The 26,867-nt window shown below is 39.2% G+C and overlaps 1 protein-coding gene across 2 annotated transcripts in view; it reads left to right on the top strand.

Moving 5' to 3' along the window:
- The window catches only part of alk (ALK receptor tyrosine kinase), a 391,179-nt gene that overhangs the window by 343,733 nt on the left and 20,579 nt on the right, over window positions 1-26,867 (top strand). For both annotated transcript variants that reach the window (XM_044143747.1, XM_044143746.1), the window contains exons 12-17: window positions 12,749-12,914; window positions 14,720-14,867; window positions 17,003-17,113; window positions 18,969-19,110; window positions 21,027-21,194; window positions 23,417-23,515. In XM_044143747.1, coding sequence (XP_043999682.1) covers window positions 12,749-12,914; window positions 14,720-14,867; window positions 17,003-17,113; window positions 18,969-19,110; window positions 21,027-21,194; window positions 23,417-23,515 — 834 coding nt within the window. The remainder of the gene's footprint in view (window positions 1-12,748; window positions 12,915-14,719; window positions 14,868-17,002; window positions 17,114-18,968; window positions 19,111-21,026; window positions 21,195-23,416; window positions 23,516-26,867) is intronic.

The following is a 26,867-nucleotide window of genomic DNA, read 5'->3' as shown; positions in this document are numbered from 1 at the left end:
TAAGTGTCAATCCTGCTCCTTCAATCTTTTCCAACACTCTTGCTAGATGTAAAACATGCTCCTCCCAGCTATTGCTGTAAATGATTACATCATCAAGATAAGCCGCGCTGTAGTCTTCACTTCCTCGCAGTACTTTGTCCATTAGCCGCTGGAAGGTGGCTGGAGCACCATGGAGGCCGAATGGAATGACGGTAAACTGAAAAGACCAGAAGGGGAGTGCAAACGCGGTATACTGCCTGCTTGACTCCAGTGGAACTTGCCAGTACCCTTTACAGAGGTCCAGGGTGGTAATAAACTTAGCTTGTCCAATTCTTTCCAGCAGTTCATCTACCCTGGGCATGGGATAAGCATCAAACTCTGAAACTGCATTAAGCTTTCTAAAATCAATACAAATCCGCAGTGAGCCATCTTTCTTGCACACAATGACCACTGGGCTGCACCATTCAGAGTTTGAAGGTTCAATGATACCTGACCTGAGCATGGTCTCAACTTCATCTTGCAGCTGTCCTACCAACTGCTGTGGGACTCTATATGGACGCTGTCGAATTGGCTGCTTGTCTTTCAGTCGGATTGCATGTTCAATCAAGGTGGTCCGGCCTGGATTAGGAGAAAAGAGAGAAGACAGTTTCTGGAAGATCTGCTGCAGTTGTGAGGCTTGGTGTGAGGTCAAGTGGCTGAGATTGGGAGTTGACTGTTCAGCCATCACTGAAATGCCGGGAACCTCTTCTTCTTCCTCCTCCTCTACTGACCTCAACAGGCATGATGTTTCTGGAACTGGACATGATGGTTCCTTCCACTCCTTTAGCAAGTTCACATGGTAAACCTGTGTAGCTTTCTTTTTATCAGGATGGTAGACTTCATAGGTGGTGGGTCCTAGCTGTCGGCTGATGGTATAGGGCCCTTGCCACTTTGCCAAAAGCTTGCTGGTGGATGAAGGCAGGAGAAGCAACACCTTTTGTCCAGGAGTCAAAACCCTTTGCCGTGCCTGCTGGTCATACCACCTCTTTTGCTTCTGCTGGGCCTGCAGCAGGTTCTTTTCAGCTTCTTCCTGGTACTCAGCAAGTCGATCTCTCATCTGCAGCACGTACTGGACCACACCTTTGGCACTGGATGAGGTCTCTGATGCATCCCAGCTCTTCCTCAACAGGTCTAATGGTCCCTGAACATCCCACCCATACAGGAGTTCAAATGGGGAGAACCCGGTTGATGCTTGTGGCACCTCACGATAGGCGAAGAGAAGAAATGGTAACCAGCGGTCCCAATCTCTGCCAGTGTCTTCCACAAACTTCTGCAGCATCCTTTTCAGTGTCTGGTTGAACCTTTCGACCAGTCCATCAGTTTGCGGGTGGTAAGGTGTCGTCCTGATGGCTGAGATCCCAAGCTGTTTATGAAAGAGTTTTAGGAGATTAGAGGTGAAATTAGTTCCCTGGTCTGTCAAAATCTGATCTGGGATTCCAACTCTTGAAAACAGCTGGACCAGAACTCGAACTATTGCAGGAGCAGTAATGGTATGCAGTGGAAAAGCCTCTGGAAATCTGGTAGCATAGTCACATACTACCAGGATGTACTGATGACCACGCCCACTCTTCACTAGGGGTCCAACAATGTCCATTGCAACCTTACGAAAAGGAGTGGAGCGACAGGTAGTGGCTGGAGGGCGCCCGATCTGATTTCGAGCAGGACGAGTCTTCTGGCATGTGGGGCAAGAAGCACACAATGCATTAATGTCATTGTACATTGACGGCCAGAAAAAATGTGAGCTGATGCGCATAAATGTTTTGTGGCGCCCCAAGTGCCCTGCCCATGGAATGGTGTGTGCCAAATGCATGACTAGTGCCCTACAGCAAGTTGGAACTACCAACCGTTGTTTTTCATTACAAGCATACAATACACCATCCTTTATCACAAAAGTTTCTCTTCCTCTCCACTTAGCATTAGTTTTTTCCTCCACTCTGTCAAATAAAGGTTGTAAAGACACATCCTGTTTCTGTAAAGTAGCAATATTTTCAGGTATTTTCCACATGTCATCTACTGTTAAATCTGTTGACACATTTCCACTCAGCATTAACTTTTTCTCAAATTTTTTCTGCTTTCTGGATTTTCTAGGCCTCTTTGGAATCTCAAACAAACTCTCATCAAAATCAGGTAGGGACTCAACTTGTTCTTTGGCCTGAGAACGAGTAATCACAGGACAAGAAACTTTGCCAACTTTGCCCCCCTCAGTTTGTACCTCTTCCAAAAGATGAAACATCACAGGTAAATCAGTACCCAAAATGATATCAAAAGGTAGATTTTCCACCACACCAACAGTCAGCAAATATGGTTGATCATCAATAATGACAGTCACTTCTGCTTTTGGATAAACATGACAATCTCCATGCACACACAGAATCTCAGTTTTCTTTTCATAGTTCACACATCCAACAGGTACAAGACTCTTTTTTATAAGTGATGTGGAACTACCACTGTCTATTAATGCAGTCACCTGCTGTCCATTCACAGTCACAGTTTTATGAGTTCGAGTTTCAAAGTTTTTGACTGCAGCATGATTTTCCACTCTAGGAGCATAGCAGGACCCAGTAAACTTAGTCCTCTTTATTGGGCACACTGAAGCCTTGTGGCCCAGCTGCTGACAATAATAGCAAATCAATGGCTTACCATTAGATGGTGGATTCAGAGAACTGGTGGTACCTTTAACCTCTTGGCTTGGGTCTCTGGCATAACGTTGATGTCCAGGGTGAACAGGTCGCGGTACAGGGTTGGAGAAAGCGTGCTGCTCCTCCTGCATGCGTTCATGTACTGTAGAGCCAACTTTGCAGCAGTCAGACCATCCGTAGGTTCATGTTCCTTCACCCAGGTCCTTACATCAGAGGGCAGAATGCTCAGCAGTTGTTCCTGGATGATGAGCTCCCCGATGTCCTCCTTGGAATGCTGGTCCGGCCGGATCCATCGGTAGAGACCTCTAAAGGCGGTGGTAGGTTTCTGTAGGGGTTTCACCAGCAGGTATACTTGTTGCTCTGAACTTCTGTCTGTATGTCTCAGGTGAGATGTCAAACTTTGTTAACAAAGCAGTTTTCAAGTCCATGTAGCAGTGAGCACGATCCTCATCCATGGCAGCATAGGCCTCCAGCGCTTTCCCAGAAAGGAGTGGAATGAGACGACACGCCCATTCACTCTCTGGCCACCTCCAGGTCTTGGCAATGCGCTCAAACCGCAACAGATAGTTTTCAAGGTCTTCTCCTAATTGATAAGGGGGAATTTTTGGATCAGTGGTGTAACTTACTGACTGTGGTTGACGGCTTTGACCACCATCATCATCATCATCATCGTCATCACTTTGCTCTGCACCAACTCCTGACTGAAGGTGAGGTAGTACTTGCTGTGGTTGCTGCAGGGACACCCTCAGATTTCGCAGTTCCTTCAGCAGTCCTTTCTCTCGCTTTTGCTGACCTGCCATAAAGTCCTTCATCAAAGTGAGAAACTCACTGCCAGATGCACTTGATCCACTGGAGCCAGGCTTTGGTTCACCTTCCTCATCTGATCCCTCTGTCGTTGGCATGCTTTCCAATGCTTTGTCAGTCACCTGTTCTTCCATCTTTAATTGTGATCGAAGACCAGATCTTTGCTTCACCAAACGAGATCCTCTTCTCCGGCTTGACATAATCCCACTCCTGACACCATATGTGACGGGGTTCTCTTATGATTTAGTCACATAATGACTAGTCCAAGTCAGAGATTGTATTTAGAGGATTTTATTCAGCTTTGGGTCAACAGTCTCACCTCCAGCGTGAGTCTCAGCACAGACTGACTGCCTGTGGCACAGAGCCCTGCTTTTAAAGCCACAGGCTCCGCCCACAGACACTCCAAACAATCAAGAACTAAACAATTACTTCCAACTCAAATAAACTCTTAAAGTATACAAAATAATAAGAATAAGAATAATAACAACAACAATAACAGAAATAAATAAATAAACTTGTAAACAAAAATACAATACACAATTTAATACAAAACACCTGGTACTAATCAGATGACATCACAGTCATCATGTGACTGCCTCCTAGCAAGCCACCATCTAGAAAAAAAAACCTACTTGAAAATAAAACCAGGAAAATGTTTGATAATGAAAATAATGGATTTTGGATGAATGTTTAACTGAAATAGGAACACTGTGTGTGCACCCACAATGAACCTTCTCAGCTTAACCTGCAACAAAAAAGTAAGTGATTGTATATGTGCCGGAATAACTGACATGGACTCTAAATGTCCTACTTCATGACGGCTCCTCCGTCACACTAGGTCACAAGGAAACGCCAGGTGTGTTATCAGTTTTTTTTTTTCTAAAAATCCAGGTTAGCAGCAAATAATGAAGAAAGAAATGACAGAATTACAAGGCTAGAAACAAAATGTTATGTAGTAGCTGAAATAACTTGGATTGCAACATGAAATTGATCTTGGCAGCTCAGAGAAGGGAATGTAGTCTGTGTCACTTGTGCTTTTAGTTGACGTTTCAAACGTCTGATACACACTCAAATCCTCCTTCATGCTTTGGCCTTATGATATTTACCATATATTGTCAAGGATTAAACTTTCTATCTTCAGGCATCTGATTTCTAACCAACTCGTCAGCTGATGTCAGAGTAAACCCGAAGGCCAAAATACTTATGACCTCCTGTCAAATATTACAAAAACATCACCCACAATATCCCAAAACACACTGCACGGGTTTTATGCCATTATGTTTTGGTTTTCATCAATGTAAGTAAGAAGTCTATACAACCCTGTTAAAGATTAGTTTTATAATGTAAAAATAGTATTAATCTAAAATAACTATAACCACATGAGACTGTCTAAAGCACCATTGAGTTCATATCAGTCAGAACAAGGTTGCAAATAAATTTTCAGTTCATTTAGTTACCAATAGAACATGGTCAAGAAAGTGTTCATCAAGTGGGGGAAATATGTGCAGGAGTAACATTCCCAAGAACTTGACGTTCCTCCTAGATCAATGAAAAGACAAGAAGAAATGTGTTCAGGCCGAGTGCCCATAGCCCAACAGCAGCATTAAATGAGCTGCAGAAATTTTGGTCAAGTACAGAAATTGCCTCGTGGGAATTAGGGCTACGACATCTTTGCCAGAAAAAAAGTGTGTTAAATATTCCTCTTTAATTGCTCGATATTTTGAAGCGTGGCCAGTACGGACTGAATGCCTTTGTTTACTACTTCTACTACAGCCCTACATAGGCAAACTACAAGTGTAAAACAGAGCAGAAAATTTGACATCATAGTTCACAACTCTTCCTTCTGTTCACAGACTGGTCACAGTGATAGGACATAGTGTTGTCATAAAATGAAACTGTACTAGTTTAGGGATGCCCACTACCACAGTATTTTTAGTTTTTTCCTGAAAAGATTCTAGTTTTTTCACTGTTGGGTTCTCCGGTTTTAAGTTAATGCTCTGAAATGATTTATCATGGTTGTAATGTTTTATTTTTGTTTATTTTGTTTTGTTCCATCACAAGCCCTGGCATTGTGGAGTGTGAGGACTTTTTATATCCAATGTAGTCCAACAACTTTGTGGTCTGGTTATAAATGGTCTGCTTGTGTCTTTTAAATGCTGTTTACTGAATTTGAGTTGGCACCAGTTCACTCGAATGAAGCTGCTAAAGCCTCACAGGAGCCACTGAGGGAAACAGTTATCAAATTAAAGAGTGAGTTTCTACAAAATGAAAATATTTACTTTCATATTTAAAAAGCACAACACATTCTGGAAAGCTTCAAAGATTCAGCACTGTATTTTTACACGGAGAGAGGCGAGTGGATAGAAACCTTAGCACCAGCTCAAAGAGGAACCGTCTTTATTGTATGTTTGCAGCCTAATTGGCTAAAATTTTTAGGATTATCCAATTTAATGCCTTATTCTGCGGGTCTTCTTCATTGTAGAACAATGAAGTGACTGTGTGAGGGAATGTTTAATATCTGACACAGCAGACACAAGAGCCAGGCAGCAACTGACTGCAGAGAAACATCCAAGTGTCTTAAGATATTTGCTTCAAGGGCAGAACGAAAGCGGTATAATAGGTTTACACAAGTAATACTTAGGATGGCTGGGAAAAGGGCAGCAGGCCTCAAAGGAGGATGGGAGTTTGAAATCCCACTGCTCTCACCCCTGTGATTATCTTAGATATTAAGTCAGGGGGAAAGAAGTTGAAGTTCTGCGTTGGCCCTTCCACAGGCAGCCTTCAGCGGCTGCCATTCGACAGCCGCCTTCTTTAGCCTGGTGCTTTGACATGTGGAGGACAGCATGGCAGGCCTGATGAGGGCTTTAGCTCAGCAGATCTGTCACTCCAACAAGCCTCACATCTTCCCCCTGACACACTGGGTGATTAACCCTACCAAACGTTCATGTCTCCCCTCACTCTCCTCTTCACCCCACTATCTGGGACGCAGACATTTTGTTCCCTTTCATTTCTACATTTGTCTCTTGTCTCTAGCATGTAAAAAGCTGTTATTGACTCTCTGTTTGCTTGTATCACTGCCTTCTCACTCTGCTGTCCCGTCTCACTGTCAGAACTTGCTCTGATCTCAGTCTGTTGTCCCACTTTTTTCCTCCCATCCTCCTGTCTTCACCTATTCTTTTCTTTTTGTTTATGCTTCTTTCCTTCATAAATTTACCTCCCCTTTGGGAACAGAAACTTTTAGTTCTCACAAACGTTATGCTCTCCAGCATCCGTACCTGACTCATCGTTTACTTATTTGTAGAAGAGATGTATCAGAATAAGGATACATATATGCCTGAATAATTCTTAGATTTTAGGCCAAGAACCTTTCATTTGTTTCTTGAATTAAGGCAGGAATTTTTTTAATAATAGTTTGTCATTGCCTCCACGGCTTCCTTCCTCAAGAATAAAAATGTAAACATGTGGGTGTAAGATTCAAGAAGTGAAGCTTAAAAGAAATGACTCCAGTTCTGTGAGGTATATGAAGCACATGGGTTGTTTATGATCCACCTGACATTAAATTTAATGTTTCTTCGTGTGAAGGTAAAGAAAAATTCAAGAGCAAGATTTTTTCTCTTTTTCTATTGCAAACTTAATTGGCATGAGGAAAGAAGTGGATCTTCAGCGGTGCTGAAAGACCATATGCATGGTGCAGCATTGAAATAAGGATAATAGCAGCAGTTAGTTTGTTATTTGTGCAATATTTCTGCAGCATTTACATCAGGGGTTGGCAATTAAACTTCCAGAACGGTCACATGTTGTTTCATTGTTGCTTTGATTGTTTTTGAGGGCTAAATTAAAATATTTCAAAAATAGATTAGAAGATTTTCTTTATAGTAGTTATGTACAAGCTACCCAATATTATTTGGAGACATTTTTTGTTAATGTGTTAAATTTCAAGCGTCAAACATTCACACTCTGCACAACCTGACTCAATCTGCTCTAATGCCCACACCTGATGTATGTATTTGTGGGTAAACTCAAAGAGTTGGAGGACATTGAGTTGGAGTAAAGAAGGAGAATAATCTGTAAAATGTGGGCTAACATCAACCTCAGCATTGCAGTTTTTACCAGTAGTATCGCTGTTAAATATTAATTGTGCATCTTTGCTTTAAATATTTTTACCGGCTACAGAAAACAATATTCAAATGCTACTGAACAGTGAAAAGCAGCATGCCTCATTAACCACTGCAACATATTGTGATGCTGCATTTAGCTAACTTTTAGAAAAACATTGACTGAAAATGTGTGTTTAGTCGAAAGATGCTACTTTCAAGCTTGACTCCATCTGATTTCACCGGAGGGGGGGCTACATGATATCAGATAATTGGATTGCAAAGTTACTTCAACACTTGTTATGACCTTTAGCATCTACTGCAAAACTCCATCCAACTTGCTAAAAATCATTTTTGCACAGGAAGTGACCAACAAATAACCAACAAATCATGTATTCCAAGCTGTATTTTGCTAATTAATCAGCACATTAACTGATACTGAAATTATGTATAGTTTTGCCTTTACTCAGAAGCCTGTGAGTTGGTAGTAACTCTTATAGAAAGGTTTGCAGAGGTAATACTTTATACATGTTATTTTTTAAATGTTCTATTCAAAAACACAAGTCTAGGACTTTTATAGCACCTAAAAATACAGTGTATAAAATTTGCCTGTATGTGTACTTTTGTGTTAGAAAATAAAGCCAGTCTCAGTTTTCTTTGTCTTCTTAAGCTTTGATAGCACCTAAAATAGACTGTCCTTATAGCAGACTGTCATGATGCCTCAACATATCGCTGTGTTCACTTGTTATCCAGCAGGATGTGAAAGGATTAGATTCTTTAAACAAACCCTTCTCCATTTAAAGACGAGCCGGTTTCATTCACAAAACAGCAGCAGCAGCCCAAAGTTTGTAAATCAGAAATGGCATCAAATCAAAGTTGGACGGCATGTTGATTGAAGCATTCTGATGGGTTCTGACAACAGACGCCGTCCCTTGAGCGCTGTCTACAGAAAGGAGATTGAGCCATTTTAGGTTTGCAAATTACCCGCAAAGAATTATAATCTGTCAGCTTCAATTGCTTCCTTGTTTTTTTACGCATTGACCTACAATAATTCCTTATAAAGTGTTATTTTCAGCTTTAGATGGAAAGAAGCAGTCACCCAGTTGGATATAAGATGGATACTGAGTCACATAAACCAGGGGTTTTAATTAATTTGACTCTTTACTCTTCAGGTTTTTATTTTAGTATTCATAGCCAGTCTTAGTGTGACAGTCTTGATGTATCTTTCTAATGACCGGCCCAAAGAATAGTATAAGGTGTGCTTGTCTTAAAACAGGACACCAGTGAGAAATAAATTGCTATTGTGCTCAATGCTGTGTTTTATTTATTTATTTATTTTAAAAGGGTGAATCTTATTGGGGGTAAAACTGGAGAAAAACTGAAGAAGCGAGACAGACAATGAAAACTTAATGTGGGGAAGGAAACCCATTCCTGTAGTAGTTTTTTTTTTCCCATTAGGTAGAAGTATATTTCCATAAAACAGTGGAAATTCAACTATTATTTGAATTATTAAAACCTTTAGAGCAGCCTTTACAGAGAATGAGATTAAAAATCAGATTGTTGAACCAAAAATGATTCTTTAGGTATCATAATCTGAAGGATTTGATTTGCATTTTACCTATTTTGAATAAATGTGGTTTGTGACCTGCTTAGCATTTCACAAAATCACTGTGTTCCCTTTGTAGTCTTCATTTATTCTCTTCCATTAGTTTCCCCCAGTTGCATCAGTCTCCTGTTACCGACCCAGCTGTCAACTATTAGCATCAATTCCTTGTCTCCATCCCAGTAATACATAGAGTCTCATCAGGCATGACATCATGACAGTTGAAGTGATTCTCTCCATCGTGTCACCTGTTAGTGGGTGGGATATATTAGGCAACCAGTGAGCGTTTTGTGGTTAGTTTAAGTGTTAGAAGGTGGAAAATAGACACGGGTGAGTATTTGGTAGTGTGATGAGAGGAAAGCGTCGATGGCTTCTTCAAAACTGCAGCTCCTCAAGTCCTTGTACGCGCTTTCAAGAAAAACGGTCTCCCTTGGTGGTTTGGACCTCTTCCAGCTTGTTTAAGACAAACAGGTTCTACATAAAATATCTACTGGCTCAGTTGTGGTTCTAGATACAAAAGTAGATATTTAGATTCACTATAGAAATATATATTTGTACTCACATGGAGACATAAAACTGCCAGAGATTTTAAGCTCAAGTGAAATTTCAAAAGAAAAGAAAAAAACCATTTGGTCTTGTTACATTAGGACTGAGGAACACCTTGTTCAAATCTGAGACTCTATGGCCTTTTTTTATGTAACAGCACCATTACCAAGATTAGCTCACTTTACACCACTGTCGACCGGGAACAGTTCACTTACTCTCATTTTATGTGATCAACACTGATGATCAGAATATGATGCCGTGCAATGAAAGCAGATCTCTCCTGTCACTGCATCGAACAGCAGCTCTGTTTAAAGAGCTGCTGTCAGCTTTAATGCAGCCTCAGAGCCCTGATTGACTCACTTGTTTCCTGACTCATGGGGATGAATCCACCCAGGCCGAATGTCAACATGGCAAGAGTTTTAAAAAAAAAATCAAAAATCTGAAGATTTCTGCTTTTGACATGACATGCCTTGCAGCGCAGCCTGACAAAAGCTCGGTCCATCTGCCTCTTTGTCCGTCCGTCTGTTACAAGCAGAAATGCTCAGATGCTGCTGATCAGTGGTTCTCGATGATTTCTGTATGCCAGAAGAACATTGGTATTGTTGATACTCTCTGCTCCCAAAAATGCCTTTGTTGGCCATAAAGAAATATCATTTTCTTCTATAATGCAAAAAACACCATCTGGAGTCACTTTAAGAACCGCGAAATGAGTCACGACGTATTTACTGTTAATGGATGGGATGGAGAATGCTGGGATGTTGCTGCAGGAGCTTCCGTCCAATCAGAAACATCCTCCTTCTTCTTTCTCGTGAAGTTTTTCTTCTCTGCAACACATTTGGAACAATTTCCCTCTGGTGAACACTGCCAGCCCTCTTTCTGATGGAGGCCACCGCTTGTTATGGTAATTGCTTACTACTGGTGGCAAAGTTCATGGGTTCATGTAGTACTCAGCAGGGATACAGTCCACTGGGATGTCTTTTGCATCTGGATTCATACTTGTTGGAAGTGAGAGGACCAGACGAGTGTGAACAGAGCGGTTATTAGAGAGGACTCTTATCTCTGAGAGCTCATCTTGTTTTTGTTTGCTCTGCCCAAGTGCTCATCACAGAGTTAGTCATTACGCCAGCTGTGTGGTGGGATTTCAACGGGAATTCACTCACACTGGACCAACGAGAACTATAAAATGGGGTGAAGTGGGAAACCATCTGGACATGAGGGAATCATTTCAAACACAAGAATGGTTTGTGCTCAACACTCAATGAATTTATGTCATAGGGACCAAACTTCACAAATAACTTAAAATGAGAGATATTGTGTTGCTGCCTTCACTATTTAAGCATGCCTGGCCTTACCTGGTATATTATATTTACATTAGTCACCATGTCTCTTTCCCACAGGGTCAGATGTTGAAAATCACATAATATAGTTTCTGGTTTGCGTCTATGCTTTGTTTCTTTTCTCTTTCAGCTATTGAGTTGTAGATTTGCTGCTGCGTTTGAAATCGTTGCCCTGTTAGTGACCCAGTTTGTGCTAAGCTTCGTCTGTTAGACAGATTGCTTCACATTCGACCTTCCTGCCAGGTCCTGTGACTGGGAAACGAGAATAAATCATGAAGCAGATGAACGGATTTGCAGCTCTACCCTTTCACCTGTTACAGTATACTTTGGACAATAGAAGTTACAAGCTCAAATCATCACCCACCACCGTGCTTAACAGTTGATTTGACGTGTTTGTGCAGATACGAAGTTTGCGTCTTGCTGTTGGACCCCCGTCAGTGGTGCTGGGATGTAACATTTCACAGGTGTAGCTCTGTCTATCCAGTGACTTTTATTCAAAAGCAGACTTTGGTTCATCCAAATCTGCTTCTAAAGAATTTTGAAAACATTTCTAAATTCAACAAATATGACTCAAAAGTGTGACCCGGATCCTGTCCTCAGTTCCTGTTCATTGACTAAACATTATTTTTTTGTCTAAATTTTTAAAAAGCTGCCTATCTTCCTGAAAATAAATCAGTCATCAATCTGTTTCTTACTTTATTTTTTTTAGCCTGTGAGTATTTTGGACATTACGACTTTGCTCAAAATACCAAAAAGATTGGACACTCCTCTCTTAATGTGACTAGCAGCTGCTGAAAAATGTTTTCTCTCTGCAGTGGAATTCGAGTAGTTTGGCCTTTTATTATTTCTTGGATTGTGAAACAGCAACAGTACAATGCTACCTAAAGTCATTGCTTTTATATTTCCACTTTGAAATTTTGTGAACATCTATATTATACATCTATATTCTCCATGGTAACAAATGGAGAATATACTCTCTCCATCTTTTATAGAGATAGTAACACTGATAATGATTAATTCATCATTGAATTTGATTACCAGCACCTTACTCTCCCCTTGAATGCAGTGAAGTCAGATTTAATTCATCACATACTGCTTTGCACTTTATCATAGATTTTGCTGTAGAGATAAGGAAATTATGCTACTTCTTGTTTTTTTTTTTGTCACTCCCCCTCTCCCTCCTTTTTGTCCAGATGCATAAACAATTAATTGAAAGACGGATGATTCTGAGACAGGAGTTAGAAAGTCTGCCTCAATGCTGCTTCTGAAATCAGGATTTAGCGCTGCAGCTGTTCGTTCCTCCATGTCCATCTGACAAGACTGATGTGAAACTAATTGCAGAAAAAAGAACTTAAATTAGCTTTGACTCAGGGGATTACAGACAAAATGAGCAGAAATGTTTATCACCTGTGATCCTGTCAGTGCCTCCCTGCTGCTATTATGGCTATGATCTCAGTTTGAAGCTTACCTCCACTATATGTAATAATGTGCTTTATATCTTCCGTGGAGCAGAGGGAAATGCTTTAAGTGTTGAATGACAGCAGAATGAAAGAATTGAGAGTCTGTGGTGTGCACTGAATGTCAGCCAGCTCATCATCCTTGAGTCTGCATGTGTGACAGAGTCAAACTATTTGTCTTTCTGCAGCTGTGTGTATGTGCTTCACAAAGAGCTAAGCCGTTTGCTTTTTCCTTTTTCTTCATCTGCAGCCAAGAAATGGGCTTTTCACACCTGTGGAGCTGTGGGTCCTGAGGGCCCGACTCCCACTCAGTGCCTCAACTCCTACAGGAGCAGCAACATTAACGTGACGGTCGGCACCCACGGGCCCCTCAAAGGCATTCAAATGTGGCGGGTCCCAGAAACGGGCACCTACAGGTAGGCCTGCTGCCAGGGTAAACGCACATTTACAAAGACATTTTCACTGGAATAATTCATAGTCAGGGTCACTCTGGGTTTTCATGGAAACACTTGAGATTTTTCCAGACCTAATTTTATGGAGCTGACAGATCTTTCTTTGTCCATTTTTATCCATGAAATGTAAAAGTTCACTATGGGTTTATGACAAATATTTAACACCAACACTGGTTAGTGGATTAATGGATGGAGAGACGAAGCTTTTTAACAATGGGAACGGGAAAAACACACATTCATGGTTTCTTATTCTCTTTCCTTATGCAGGTGGGATAAGGATCCAACCTTATATATATATATATATATATATATATATATATATATATATATATATATATATATATATATATATATATATATATATATATATATATATATATATATATATATATATAAAAAAGAAAACAAAAAATCAAATCATTTGAATTTTTCTCTTGAATTTTTCTATATATATATATATATATATATATATATATATATATATATATAGAAAAAGACAGAAAAACAATCATTTCTCAATATCTTGCATTGTATCATACTAAACATTTCTTCTTCCTTTTTCCTCTTTGCAAGTGTTTATCTTGTTCTGGGTTTCAGTCAGATATACTATAACATGATAAAATATAGTATAATGTAATGTAATATAATTTATGTTGTTCTGGGTTTATACAATAGGTGCACATTCCCATGCTGTTTATACTTGTATATAATTGATTGATTGTATTGACACGGGACTTTTGATGTCACACAAAGAAGCAAGTTTGAGGCTTTTCCTTAAACAGCAACACACAACAGGGATCTCGTTTAACCTAAATTTTATGAATTAGCCAATCAGAAGCTTACAAAGCTGTGACATCATCACCTGGGCTTCAACACATTATTTGCTTTTTTTTTTTTTATGAATAGTGATTTAGTTGTTTTAAAATGCAGTTTTACCAAATCAAGTTAAATTTATGGAAAACAGTCGTTATTCTGAAATAAATGATGGAGAGAAAAAAAAATCATGCAGTCTGTGTGAATATCTAATTTCAGCTGAACTGTTCTTAACGGTCAGGCCCATTTCACTTAAACTGATGAGTTTCCATCTGCTGCAATACAGATTGCAAACTCAACCATTTGTATTTCTGATGTTTTTTCTGCAAACATGACTCTCCCCTCACACCTACCTCCGCTGCTCCAAGCGTCAATCCTCTACGAGCGAAGAGAAACATTCCTAACAGATTCTCTTCAAAAGGGAGGACATGTGGCATGATTCACTCCCCACCTGAATCCGAAACCACCCACCTCTGTTGCCATGGTGGAGCTTTAAAATTTGGAAATTTGTCAACATTCAGAGCTGGTGTGTTGACTTCACGGTGTGAGGTGCTCCATGATTATTGCTGCAGCCTTTTAGAAATCGATATTACTCCTGTGGGCACTCCTGAAGATATGAGCCGTTTAAACCTAGATTTGACTCCGAGTAGAACTGTCTGGAAGCTCCAAACAAGCTGCACACAAACAACTGAAAAGCCTGGGGCTATAAATAATAAACTAGCAGCATTGTGGACAGCACATGTTTTGCAGATTTGTTGTCATACTGCCTCAGTTGGGCTTAATGTGACCCATTAAATGAAGCTGATAATTAACCACAGAAATTAATCTGCATAAGGCAAACATTTCCCCACCGAACTCACCAGAGGAAGAACCCAACGCTCTTTATTTTCCTTCCTGATAATCTTTGAATTTGTGTCTTGCGTTTTGTCTTAATCAACATGTTTGTTGGCGCTCAGGATCACCGCCTGCGGTGCAGCTGGTGGGCGAAGCGTGATGGCCATGAGCAGGTCACCCGGTGTGTACATCATAGCAGACTTCCTTCTCAGGAGGGCCGAGCTGCTTCACTTCCTGGTGGGACAACAAGGAGAGAACGCCTGTCCCAATGTGAGTCCAGCAGAGCACCACAGCCAAAAAATGCATTATAAAAACTGCTGTTTTAGTATTTAAGAATCTCTTCCAGCCGAATCTGGACCTAATAAAGAGTGAAGATTAGAACGTGTCTTCCATAGACTTGAATGTCTCCCTTAACCAAAACAGGGAAGCTGCAGTAGAAGGTCTTCTATTTGTCCCTTTCTTGATTAAAACTTTTATTTATATCCCTGTAGGGTTTGCATGTATTTACTTGACTTATTGCTTCTTTGCCGGGAAAATGTTCCTCAAATGTGACAACTTTTGACAAGCTGGTTCCCCTTGAGTGAACTTTCTATAAAGGCTCGCTTTCAAAACTGACTCAAACTTGATAAAATCTTTACTTGCAATCTTCTGATCTTCTGCAGCTAACTTCATGTAAATGATGAAAAGAGGCTAAAAACTGTACAAAATCCACACAAACAAGGACACTCACCCATATCCAATAGAAGCAGACACCTGAGGAAATAAACTCTGATTAGTCTTGGATGTTACTCTACCTTATTTAATGGTGAAAAACTAATAATGGGAGACATATTATGTTGAATATATTTTCAACTTAAAATGATGAAAATATATTATGCTCAAATAAACTTATTTGGTTAAATAAGTTCATTTTAACTTGTTTATTCAAATGAATAAATAAAGTATTTTAGGATCTTGATATACTTAATGCACAGTTGGGGAATGAGACACGTTCAAAATCTGAATCGAAAATCTGGGTAAATCATACTTAATTTTTTACATCACAAAATATTTACAAATTTCTGTTTTGTCTCACAAAGTAAATATGCGATTAGTTGTCCTGCGAATCAGTTTAAATATTTTGTTCTTATAAATAAAGTTTAAGGCTCACAATGAAATAGGGTATTGACATGCTCTGGAGAGTACTTCTTTATGACAATGGTTATAATGTCTTTTTAAGTACTGTCATTATAGGAAAACCACAAGAGAGTAAAAAAAGGAGACTGAAGTGATACTTGTGGCCCGTCAGTGTTGTAAATTGCCAACTGTTAGAATGTCTTGTTTCAGAGCTTTCTCAGAAACAGATAAATGAGTTATTTAGCTTGTTTGGAAACCAGGCGTGACATTCTGTGCAGCCTGCGTTTTTCTGCAGACCTTGTAATTGTGTGTGGCCCCTTCCAGCTGCTATGTGGGTCGTTACTGCTGAGCTATACCTGCTCTATGTCTCTGTATTCCCACTCGGCTCGTTTGTGTTGTGGTTGTTGTTTTTCTGGAATAGGGAAAAAAAAACCAAAAAAAAAAACCCTCCTCTCTTCTGTCCTGTGATTATTACTTTTTGCTCAACATGTCTTGAAATGCTCTGTGCACACAGCAGAGAGGGAGTTAGAAAGTTTAAGTGAAAGTGTTTAAAGTTTCTGTTATTACCCCTCAACTCTGACAACGAGACCAACACCTCACTACAAGATTTCCCTTTGGAGATGAGAGCTCCTTTGTCTTCAGAAACACACACACGCACACGTGCGGAGTGAAAAACTGCAACATAAAAACCAGAAGACTCTCTTGGATCATTTGAGCCCCTCCACCTGTCAATCACAGTCAGACTTCTTCTCTGTCCTCCCTTCAAGGCCTCTTAGAGTTTCAGCTCAGACAGATCTGGGAGTTGAGGCTCAGACAGAGCGAGAGAGAGAAACGTGTGCCCCTTCACACTTAAAGGCGGCCCGGCTGCAGGCTGTTCAGCATGATAGCACACACAAAGCAGCATCGGTCCCTGAAATCTCAGCCAGGGTAGAGACAATGCGTCTGACATCACTCGCTAGCAAAATGTCCAGCTCCATTTTTATAGGCAGAAGAGAGCAGAGGCAACACTCTGTCTTCTTGTGATGATGCTGTAAGCCTTACAGTAACTTACTGTTTTTGTTATCCAACAAGAATAAGAACAAAAATCTGATTAAAGCAAGAGCTTACATTGTCTTGAAAATACAACCTGGCTGCCTCAGTTTTTCCACCTGGATATGTCTGCTCACTGCTACAAAGTCAAACTCCCAAACTCAAAGCATCTGGGGTTTAGCTGCCGCTCCGTCTTCACATATCTGACATTCATGACGTAAAACTCTTCAGCAAACTGACATGTTCTTGCCCCGCTGCAGTCCAACGGCGCGCTGAATAAGATCTGCCTGGAGCACAGCAGCCCCATGGTGGAAGGAACTCAGGTGAAAGGAGGCGGAGGAGGCGGCGGCGGGGCGACGTATGTGTTCAAGGTAAGAACAGATCAAGGATGGAAAGGATGGGGGGGTGTAAAAATGTACCAACAGCTCTTGAATTATGTGAATAGGTTGGTGGTCATGGTCAAATAGCGACATAAAACTATTATGACTTTATGAAAAACAAACCCTATTTTTATGCTGGAACGTCTTTTAGAGGAACCATATGTTGTGGTTCATTTTAAGTCAACCAAACAACGATGAAACATTTGGATTTTTAAAATCTGATGTAAGCCTTAATATTCAGTTTTTATATTAGACACAAACTCAAATGAAAGGTGTTTGTAAATTGTAATTGACTGAATCCAATTACAATTCCTCCCCTGATCCCCAAACCTTAATTTTATTTCTATTTAATGTGATAAATGAACACAAACCAGCTCGTAATTGGAAAATTATATTTAGTATCACTCTGAAACTTGATTCATGCATTTGCTTTCCTGACTCTTAATCAAATCAAATCCAGCAGTGCCACCCTTTGCCTTCAGCAGTCGCCTAATCAGCTAATAAAGTCCAGCTGTGTTTAATTCAAGCTCAGAATAAATCCTGCAGTTTTGTGACGGCCTCAGGTATTTGATAGAGAACATTAGTGAACAAACAGCATCAGATCATTGTTGGGAAACGGAAAAATTATGCCACAAATACAAACCTATTGAGACGTGTGTGTAAGATGACAAGAAATACGTTAATCAAAGAAGCATGAAGGAAAGCCTGCTGGATTATTGCTGATTAGGAACTGTAACAGCTCCTGTTTGTAGGTTTGAGAGTTGAAAGGAGATCAAAACGTCACTTTCTGAAACTGCCTGGAGAAAAAAACTGTCACTGCACCATCCATGGTGGTGGCTCAGTCATGCTGTGTGGATGCTTTACTTACAACAGGAATAGGAAAGGTGGGAAGTAGATGGGAAAATGTGTGGAGCTAAACGTAGGACAGTCTTGATATAAATCTGGAGGAATAATTCATATTCACTCTAGTCCATGTCTTGGAATGGACTAACGTCCCCATTGCGAATCTGCCTGGAGGAACCTGCCAGTTCCTCCAGGTTTCATAAGCTGCTTCAAGCAGTTAGCCAGTGTGTTGTTTTTATTTTTGTTAAAATAACTATTTTTCAACCTATACTGTTACCTTTTTTTTAACGCTGCAATAGAAATGTTAACCTTGAATATTTTATGGATGTACGGCATCCATAAAATGGGGTGAAGTGAGCGACTCCTTCCAATATGGAAGGAGTCGCATTTATCATATTAACCATCTGTATAGCATGTTTAATATTGTTCAAGTATTTCTTGCACAAATAATATTTTGTGAAATGTAGGATAATTCTGTTCATTATTTTAAATATTCTGTCTAATACAGTAGGTAAAAGTTCACAGGTAATGGATATTTTCCCGTGGAAGTACAGAAAACGTGCATTCACGTTTATAATCAATATGCACCTTTAGTTTGTGTTTATTCTGAAATCACAATAAGTGTATGATAGTGATAATGAACCTTTGCTAAAATGTATTAGAGCCCATTATGAACCGGAGATCCACTCTCAAATCTATTCTGGATCATTTAATGAAGAAATTGATTCTCTCTTTTCTAATAAGAAGTATTAGGTTGATATAATGTATCACTAAATCTAATTTAAAAATCTTACTAATCCAACTGCACTTCTTCAATTCTTTGTTTTATTCAATACATTTGTTGTTCATTGGACCTCATGTTAAATTTATATAATTGAGGATGAGCGCAAGAAAAAATTTAATTCAGATTTTTTCAAGTTTACAACATGAAAATGCATATCAACCTGGAAAATGATCCTGAGATCCTAATTCACTGTAAAACTGTAAAAAAATGCTGATATAGGTGGACAGAGGAGTGTACATCCCTCTCATCATCGCTGCTGGTGGAGGCGGGCGAGGCTACAGCAGCCAATCAGAAACCCAGCTGGAGCAGATGGACTATGACCCCAGCCAACCAGGACGCAATGGGAAGTCTCACTCTTCAGGTAGGCAACATAAGCACAGCACACTGGTGTGCTTCAGTGCTGTTAGTTTGTGTGAGTGAATGCTGTTGAAAAAAACAGTTGCGCATGCACGCCATCATCTGTGTCGGTGAAATGAGTCATTTCAGGGGAAACGCACCGACGGGGTTTATATAAGTAATTACTGTTTGATAAATATTCCCCCTCTGTGTGTCAGAGTCTGTGCTCAAACACAAAACAGTGTGATAATTGAGTTCTGTTTCAGAAGACAATTGGGGCAATCAGAGAACCCATCATTTTCCTTGGGTTGGCAACTATTTTACTTTAATTCCTTTTAAATTCAAGTTAAGTCCCTTTTTGCCATTTCTTCGATATCCCCAGTCCTAACAAATTGTCCCAAATGTGTAATAATTATCGGATTTGTGCAAATTTTTCAGCGTCTGTCCAAAATACAGTCAGTAGTTTGAAAAATCCCATTATGTACAATATTTTGACCCCTTCATTAAATTCATAAGCACAACGTGATGCGGATGCTGCCCGTACCATTTGTGCTTGTTGGTGTGCAATTATCCCACCTGCCTGCTTACAACCAATCAACAGACGGTTCAACACCTGGCAATGCATAACGAGCCGTTTCTGTTACGGCGTGCAGATGGTGGCAAAGATCACTGAACTGAAAAATCAAGCAAAGTCTAAAAAAACACCAGAAAAAGAAAACATTGTGTGTTTCCAGTGCAGAAGTCTATAACATCACTTCTTTCAAAAAAAAGGAAACATTATGTTATGATGAAATTCCTTTTGCAGTTGCTGCTGTTGATGTTTGTGTTTTCCAATGTCTCTGTGAAAATGTCACTGCATCGTGATATTCAAACCAAGAAAATTGGTTTCTATGGCACGTTTTTTTAATTGGAAAAAACATTTCTGTTGCACTTTCAGTTGTTTTAATGACAGTGTAAAATATTTGAGGTAGGATCCTGATGCATAATGATTCAGCAGAAGAAACATAGATGTTTAAATATGAATCGCATTCTGGTCGCTTGAGGGACTCATCCTGCGCTCCACAGAAGTAGAAACATTGTTCTGGTTAGAAGTATTTTTGCTAAAATTATTTACAATATTACAGTATAGACTATAATATTATCAGTCTGACCATGTCTTATTAAAACAAACAACGATCCTTTTTAGCAACTGACAATACTTCAACATTTGATATATGCTAACTTTGCCTAAACCCTCTGGAGGTTAGAACATGCCATCTTTTTTTATGTAGTGTAGGTGTACTAGAAATATCTAAAATTAGCCAAATGACGAATATTTTCTAATGCTGCCATGTTAACAATAACTCAGTTTAAAGTCTAAACTGCAGCTGATGTGCCATCTTTGCTTAACATGCCAGCATTAACACATTAGCTAAAAGAAGCTAACAATGCTGTTTTTAACTGAGAATGGGAAATATGCTAAAGAAAGCCGTGTTTTCAGCAATAAAACTGGTGCTACTGTCACAAAGACCAGGCTTTGCAGCTTTTATGGAGGCACATTAAAGTCCATGAAATGTTCCAAATGTAGAAAGCATTAAAATAATTTTACAAGCATTTTAATTGTTGATTCTGGCAGTGTTTGTCAGTTTCAGCAAGTAAACCTTGGTTGCAATTGTACATCTTTCAGATCTGAGCTGTGGCTGTGTAGTTTCTCATTTGGTCATATTCTGACAGGTTAACTTGCTCTCGACCCACAGGGTGCACCGTTTGACTTCTTTTGTGTCCGCTTGTCCTGCCTACTCCCCAACCAAAAGCAATTCAAACGAATTAGACAAAGACAGCTAAGTCAGTGGTCAGCTATCAAGGTTTATGTGTTCAGCGTGCTTATGGAGGACTCTGTGTGTGATATTTTCAACTTCCACAGCACTTTGACATTAAATATACGGGATTGTTTGGTGACAGGTGGAGGCGGTGGTTGGAATGACAGCTCTCCTGTCAGCCAGGGTGGTCGGCCGTTGGTTCTGGGAGGCCAGGGAGGGCAGGCCTGTCATAAGTTCTGGCAGACCCGTGGTGGCTTTGGAGGCGGCGGGGGTGGATGTACGTCAGGGGGCGGCGGCGGAGGCTACAGAGGTGAGTTCATGAGGACCTGCCAGTTCCTCCAGGTTTCATAAGCTGCTTCAAGCAGTTAGCCAGTGTGTTGTTTTTATTTTTGTTAAAATAACTATTTTTCAACCTATACTGTTACCTTTTTTTTAACGCTGCAATAGAAATGTTAACCTTGAATATTTTTTTGGTTTGTTTATTTTCCTAACTTTTGATCTCATGCTCTTTAAAGCTCTCTGGGAAACATTGAGCATAAAATCTGCCCTTTAAGTAAAGCTGAGTGGCGTTTCTGGGAAGCAGGTGTCAGACTGATCTCCTCTTTGGCTGTTTCATACAGCGTCCAATTTTACTTCCCCAAATGCAAGCCATACCTATTTGACTTTTTCATGGTTGTTTGAGCAGTAAAACTCTGATATATTCACCCTCTAAAAAATCTGAATTTTTCCCACTTCTATCTATAGTGGTAAATCTGATATGTATCTGATTGTTTTCAAAGTGTCAACAAATCTGAAAAGTCGTTTCCCATTTTATCCGACTTTTACGTCATTGATATGAGGGGTGCGTTATAATTTTGCAAAGCAAACCAGGTGCGGTAAAATTGGATGCGAATAATGGCTGGAAAGTATAATTATGAAAATATGAAAAAGTGTCTGTCAGTGAAACATTTTTCATTCCAATCCTACTACTTCTGGCTGTGACTGTGCATCCAAACTGACTTCACTACAAACGTTGGACTCAATGCACTTCAAATGGCCATTGCTATTACTAATGCTTTTCTTACAAGCTTCCTTTGTGTTGTCATGGTTTTGTGGCAATACTTTTGACTCTCATTGATGAGTAAATTTTAAAATTGATCTATAGACACAGCATCCATTATTACTTCTGTAGAAGTAATAGGTTGTAAATCGCTAACACTGAATGATTCCAGGTGCATCACTCAGTAGCATGAAGGACTATGCAAAAAAATCAAAAGAGCAGAGGAAATCTTATGTCTTTTTGAACAATTACAATATTTGTTGTTAATCTGTTGTTAAGAGACGAGCGAGTTTTCTGGTAACCACGTGCCACAAAGTAAACGTCTGATTTTTACTTTTGCAAAGTTTATCAACTCTATATTTCTTGGGTCTAAGCAGATAAGCAGTATTTCAAAAGAAATTATGTTTTATGAACAGTATTACGTTTTATTTATTTAGTGTTAAGAAATGAGTGTTTTGTTTTGTTTTTTTCTGGTAACAAACTGACACAAAGTATAAATAGGATTTTTAATTTTATGTTGAATGTTTGTTTTATATTCACCACCAATGACCAAAAAACTCAATTTCTGCAAGATTCACCAGCTGCACAATTCTTAGTATAAGATAAGTAGTGTTTCAAAAGAGCAGAGGAAATCTTAGGTTTTTTTAACAATAACAATATTTGTTGTTAATCGGTTGCTAAGAGATGAACGAGTTTTCTGGTAACCAAGTGCCACAAAGTAAACATCTGATTTTTACTTTTGCAAAGTTTACCAATTGTAAATTTCTTGTTTCTAAGCAGATAAGCAGTACTTCAAAAGAGATTTTGTTTTATATACAATAATATTACTTGTTATTAATTTGGTGTTAAGAGATGAGCGTGTTTTTTGGTAACGAACTGCCACGAAGTATAAATCAGATTTTTACTTTTGTGTTGAATTTCTGTTTTATATTTACCACCAATGGCAAAAAATAATTTTTTCTACAAAATTCATCAACTGCAAATTCTTAGATAGTATAAGATAAGTAATATTTCAAAAGAGCAGAGGAAATAAAGGTCCTTGGTGTTAAGAGATGAGCATTTTTTTCTGGTAACAAACTATTTTATGATTACCACCAATGACAAAAAAAATAATAATAATCACTTTTCTGCAAAATTCACCAACTGCAAATTACTTTAGCAAAAGTAACAATCAGAAGGCAGTGCACTGACATTAGTACAAACATTAGCAGGCAGTTTTTTCCCTAAAATAAGCTTTTTATCTTTTTTTTTTTTTTTTTTAAACGTATTTATCATGTTTAGCACACTGACATGGAGGAATATATCAATGTAAAACATGCTAGTGATGCCCCACATGCCACTGGCAGCATTTAGGCTAACATTAGCATTTTGGCTAATTTTAGTTTATACACTAATTTTCACATGCATGTGACTCTCCACATGCAGCTTTGATGCTAATTTTTAGCATCAGAACGCATCATTTTCTAGTTCATTCTTAATCTATTCTTGTCCAGGAGGAAACACCTCGCTAGAGAACAACCCCAGAGCCGACGGAGATGATGGTACGTCGTTTCTGGGTCCAGATGGAGAGCTGTTCCTTCATCCCCTGAAAGGTAACATCGGGAAAAACACAAAAAATGTAAAATATTGACTATACTTTACAGAGTTCATAAGTGGGGGGAAAAAAAGTCTGTTGGACGATCTCTTAACCGTTTCACTTCCAAGCTCAACATTCTTGCTTTGGTAAACCTAACTGCAAAGAAAAAAATAATAATAATAATTGAATTGCCAACAAATATCTGCGCAGCCCTAGTTCAGTGAGTCTGCATTTAAAATTCAGAGAATAGGTGCAGAAGGTTTACTGAAAGGAAATGTGACGTCACTGTGTCAGCTCATGGAAACATGAAGTTGTAAAAATTCTCCCAGAATCGGGTTGGTTGGTTCCAGACAACTGGTTCTCTACTTTAGACCAAGTTTAAACAAAACAATATCAAGCAATGTTTCTGAAAATAGGAAGTGCACAAGAAAAAAAAATATGACAGACACTTTGAGAGCAAATTGTAATTATTTAGCTAAAGGAAAAGAAGCCTAAATACAGCCTTAAAGTGACTACCTAGAAGGACTGTGGATGGCTGGATGAACCCTGACCTGCATTGACCAAGGAAATGAGTAACATTTGTTTGGATCCTATTAAACATCTCAATATGAGTGGCTTAAGAAAACAAGCACATTTCACAGAAATCTGTGACTATATGAGATTGCGTATCAGGTGAATGAGCAGCACAGACTTTGGTCGATATTTTTTTCAAACAAATATACAGTTGGACATTTTTTTTTGTCCATCAGCAAAAAGTGGGTTTGCTGATGAAGAATTAGATTTTTTTTATGGTTGTAAACCTTTGCCTGTTTTTCCAAGTCCAAAGACTGTGGCATATAATGATCATTGGTACCTGGAATCCATTTATGGATTCTCAGAAAAGAAAATCTTAGTATCACCGCTTCACAAGCCTCACACAAAGCTAATTAAAAGCCCAGAAAAAAAAACGTTTTTCAAATGTATTGATCTTTACTGCAATTCTTTTTTCAGCATGTTTAGAAAGATTATTTGAAAAATTCTGAGTATAAACTCAGTTGAACAGAACTGAACAAAGCTCTTCTCTTCACCACTGGATGTGGAGCTGGGAATCATTTTACGTAATCAAACACTACAAAAACATATTCACTGACAGAGGTTGCTCAGTGCTGTTGTGAAAATATGTTGTTCCATCACTAAAATGTCCTGTGAATGAATTTGCATCAAATGAAGCTTTCAAAGGTCAGTAAAGGAGTGTAAGAACATCTCGGCCACTGACATTTCAAGTGACGACTCCAGAACAATTCTTGTTTTATTGATCAGCAGCTCTTCAGATAGAAAAGATGAATTAATCAGCACTTTTTTCCGTCTGCACCCTGTGGTCCTCTGTTCTGCTCGTGCATTTGAACCCGACAGGCTTTTAAAGACACAGACTTTGAAAACCTCACCACTGGCTAAAAGCTTGTTGACCATTTACACATCAGCACTCAGCTCCGTGAACAAAAAGACACAGAAAACACAGGAAAGTGGGTTTTCAAATCGCCTCCGTCTATCTGAGCTTCATCACAAGCAAAGCAGCTTTAGTCCACAGCTCCGCAACATTTTGTGGAGTAATAGAAAATATTTCATGCCTTTTTATTTTAAAGTCTACGTGTTTATCCCTAATTTTCTGCAGTTGGTTTGACAATAATGAAAGCTTTAAAGGTGGCAACTCAGATCTGACTTTGAATATTTTATTGCAAGTGAAATATTTTAGTGATTGCATTTGAAACCCGAAAGCTTTGCAGGATTTAGTGGGCTGGAACATGTGGGGACATGTCTCCATTAGGCTGTCAGCAGCGACAACTTGGTGGCAGCTGTGTGGGGCTGACAGGACCAGAAATTGACTTTAATTCAAAGAAAAAACTCCGTGAAGGGGATGCAAATAAATGTGACCTGAAAAGACGGAGCATTAATAGCTGAAGAAAAACAAAGCGGGGCTGAATAATAAAGAGATTTAATTAATTTGATGCCGATTGGATTAAAACAGGAGTAATTTCATGGAAACCCAGTCATGTTTCATCACAGCCTAACATTCACAGTAAATCATTTACACAGAAAAATGACATTTATCAATTTAGGGAAGCAGGATGTGGGTGGGAAAGACCAAAATGGACGAGTTGAAATTGTTCACAGATTATAATGGAGAAGATGAGAAGTGTGTCACATGAAGAATAGACTGATAAATAATTAACTGACTTGGTAAGCTGGGCTACAATCCACCATTCATCATCTGTTGACCTTAGCTCATGTTTATCATTTATGTGATAAATGACCCTCTGCTGTGCAAAGAGGGTCTCTGTAGGAAATAAACAACAGTACAACCCTGAGCATCCTCTTCATCAGACTGATTTACACCTGAGTATCTTCACTCAGAGGCTTCTTCAGATACCATAGTAACACAGGTGACAATAGGAGTTATTTTTTGCCCACAGTCGTCGCCATCTGCGATGACTCTTTGAAGAACCTTAGATCATTTGAGCATCGTTTAATTTCCCTTCAAGACAAATAACGGATTTTTGAATAGAACTGAATTTGAATCTGCAAATATTTTCCCCCAAAAAAACAAAAAACCCTTCATCCTCTTCACTCAACATGGAGGATCTGACTGTGTCTGAAGATGCGCAGCACACATATACTCATTAGTATGCAGTGAGCAGCTCGATTCAGGACATTTGTATTCTTCCTTGGAAACCTCCCCAGTGTTTCTGGGTTAGATTTATGTATTTGTACTTTCAGTAGATAAGAGAATCATGGGAGAAAATAGATTCTGCAGATGACTGCATTGCCTTTGCTTACTAAATAGCACATGCTTTCACTGACAATCCATAGCTAATTCATGTGAGACTGCTTTGTCCCCGCTGCATGTTGTTTACAATCAAGACGCCGGAAGTCCTTGTATCAAGAATAAGAAAATGTTGTGAAATCAGTCTGAAACTCTTTGTGGCAGGAAGCCGTAATCCCAGAGAGGGGATGAATTGTTGCAGATAACTATCAGAGCAGATTGTGTTTCTGATTCAAACATAAGGGTCAGTGTAGGTCACTGAGATGATTAGTATACACACTGAGCAGGAAATGATGTTACTGGATCTCTGTTTACAGTGATTAATGGATGGATGAACCATTTTCAACAAATGTTTGTTATGAGATTGAAATTAGCTCCTGAGGTGTTTTTATAACTGGGCGCTATGCAATTAAACAATTTCTCCTTATTGTCCGCCCTGCATATCACAACTTTTATCACGTCATATGAAATAGTTTCAGTATGTTCTTGGTTGTGTAGGAACTGCTCGAAGAGAGACGATGTTTCAAAAGAACCTCCAATTTCAATAGGATTTTAAAAACAGATTCAA

The sequence above is a fragment of the Gambusia affinis genome, linkage group LG16 (genome assembly GCF_019740435.1).
Source record: "Gambusia affinis linkage group LG16, SWU_Gaff_1.0, whole genome shotgun sequence".
NCBI classification, from domain to species: domain Eukaryota; kingdom Metazoa; phylum Chordata; class Actinopteri; order Cyprinodontiformes; family Poeciliidae; genus Gambusia; species Gambusia affinis.
The sequence above is the reverse complement of the archived record's forward strand: the minus strand, read 5'-3'. Positions and strand labels throughout refer to the sequence as shown.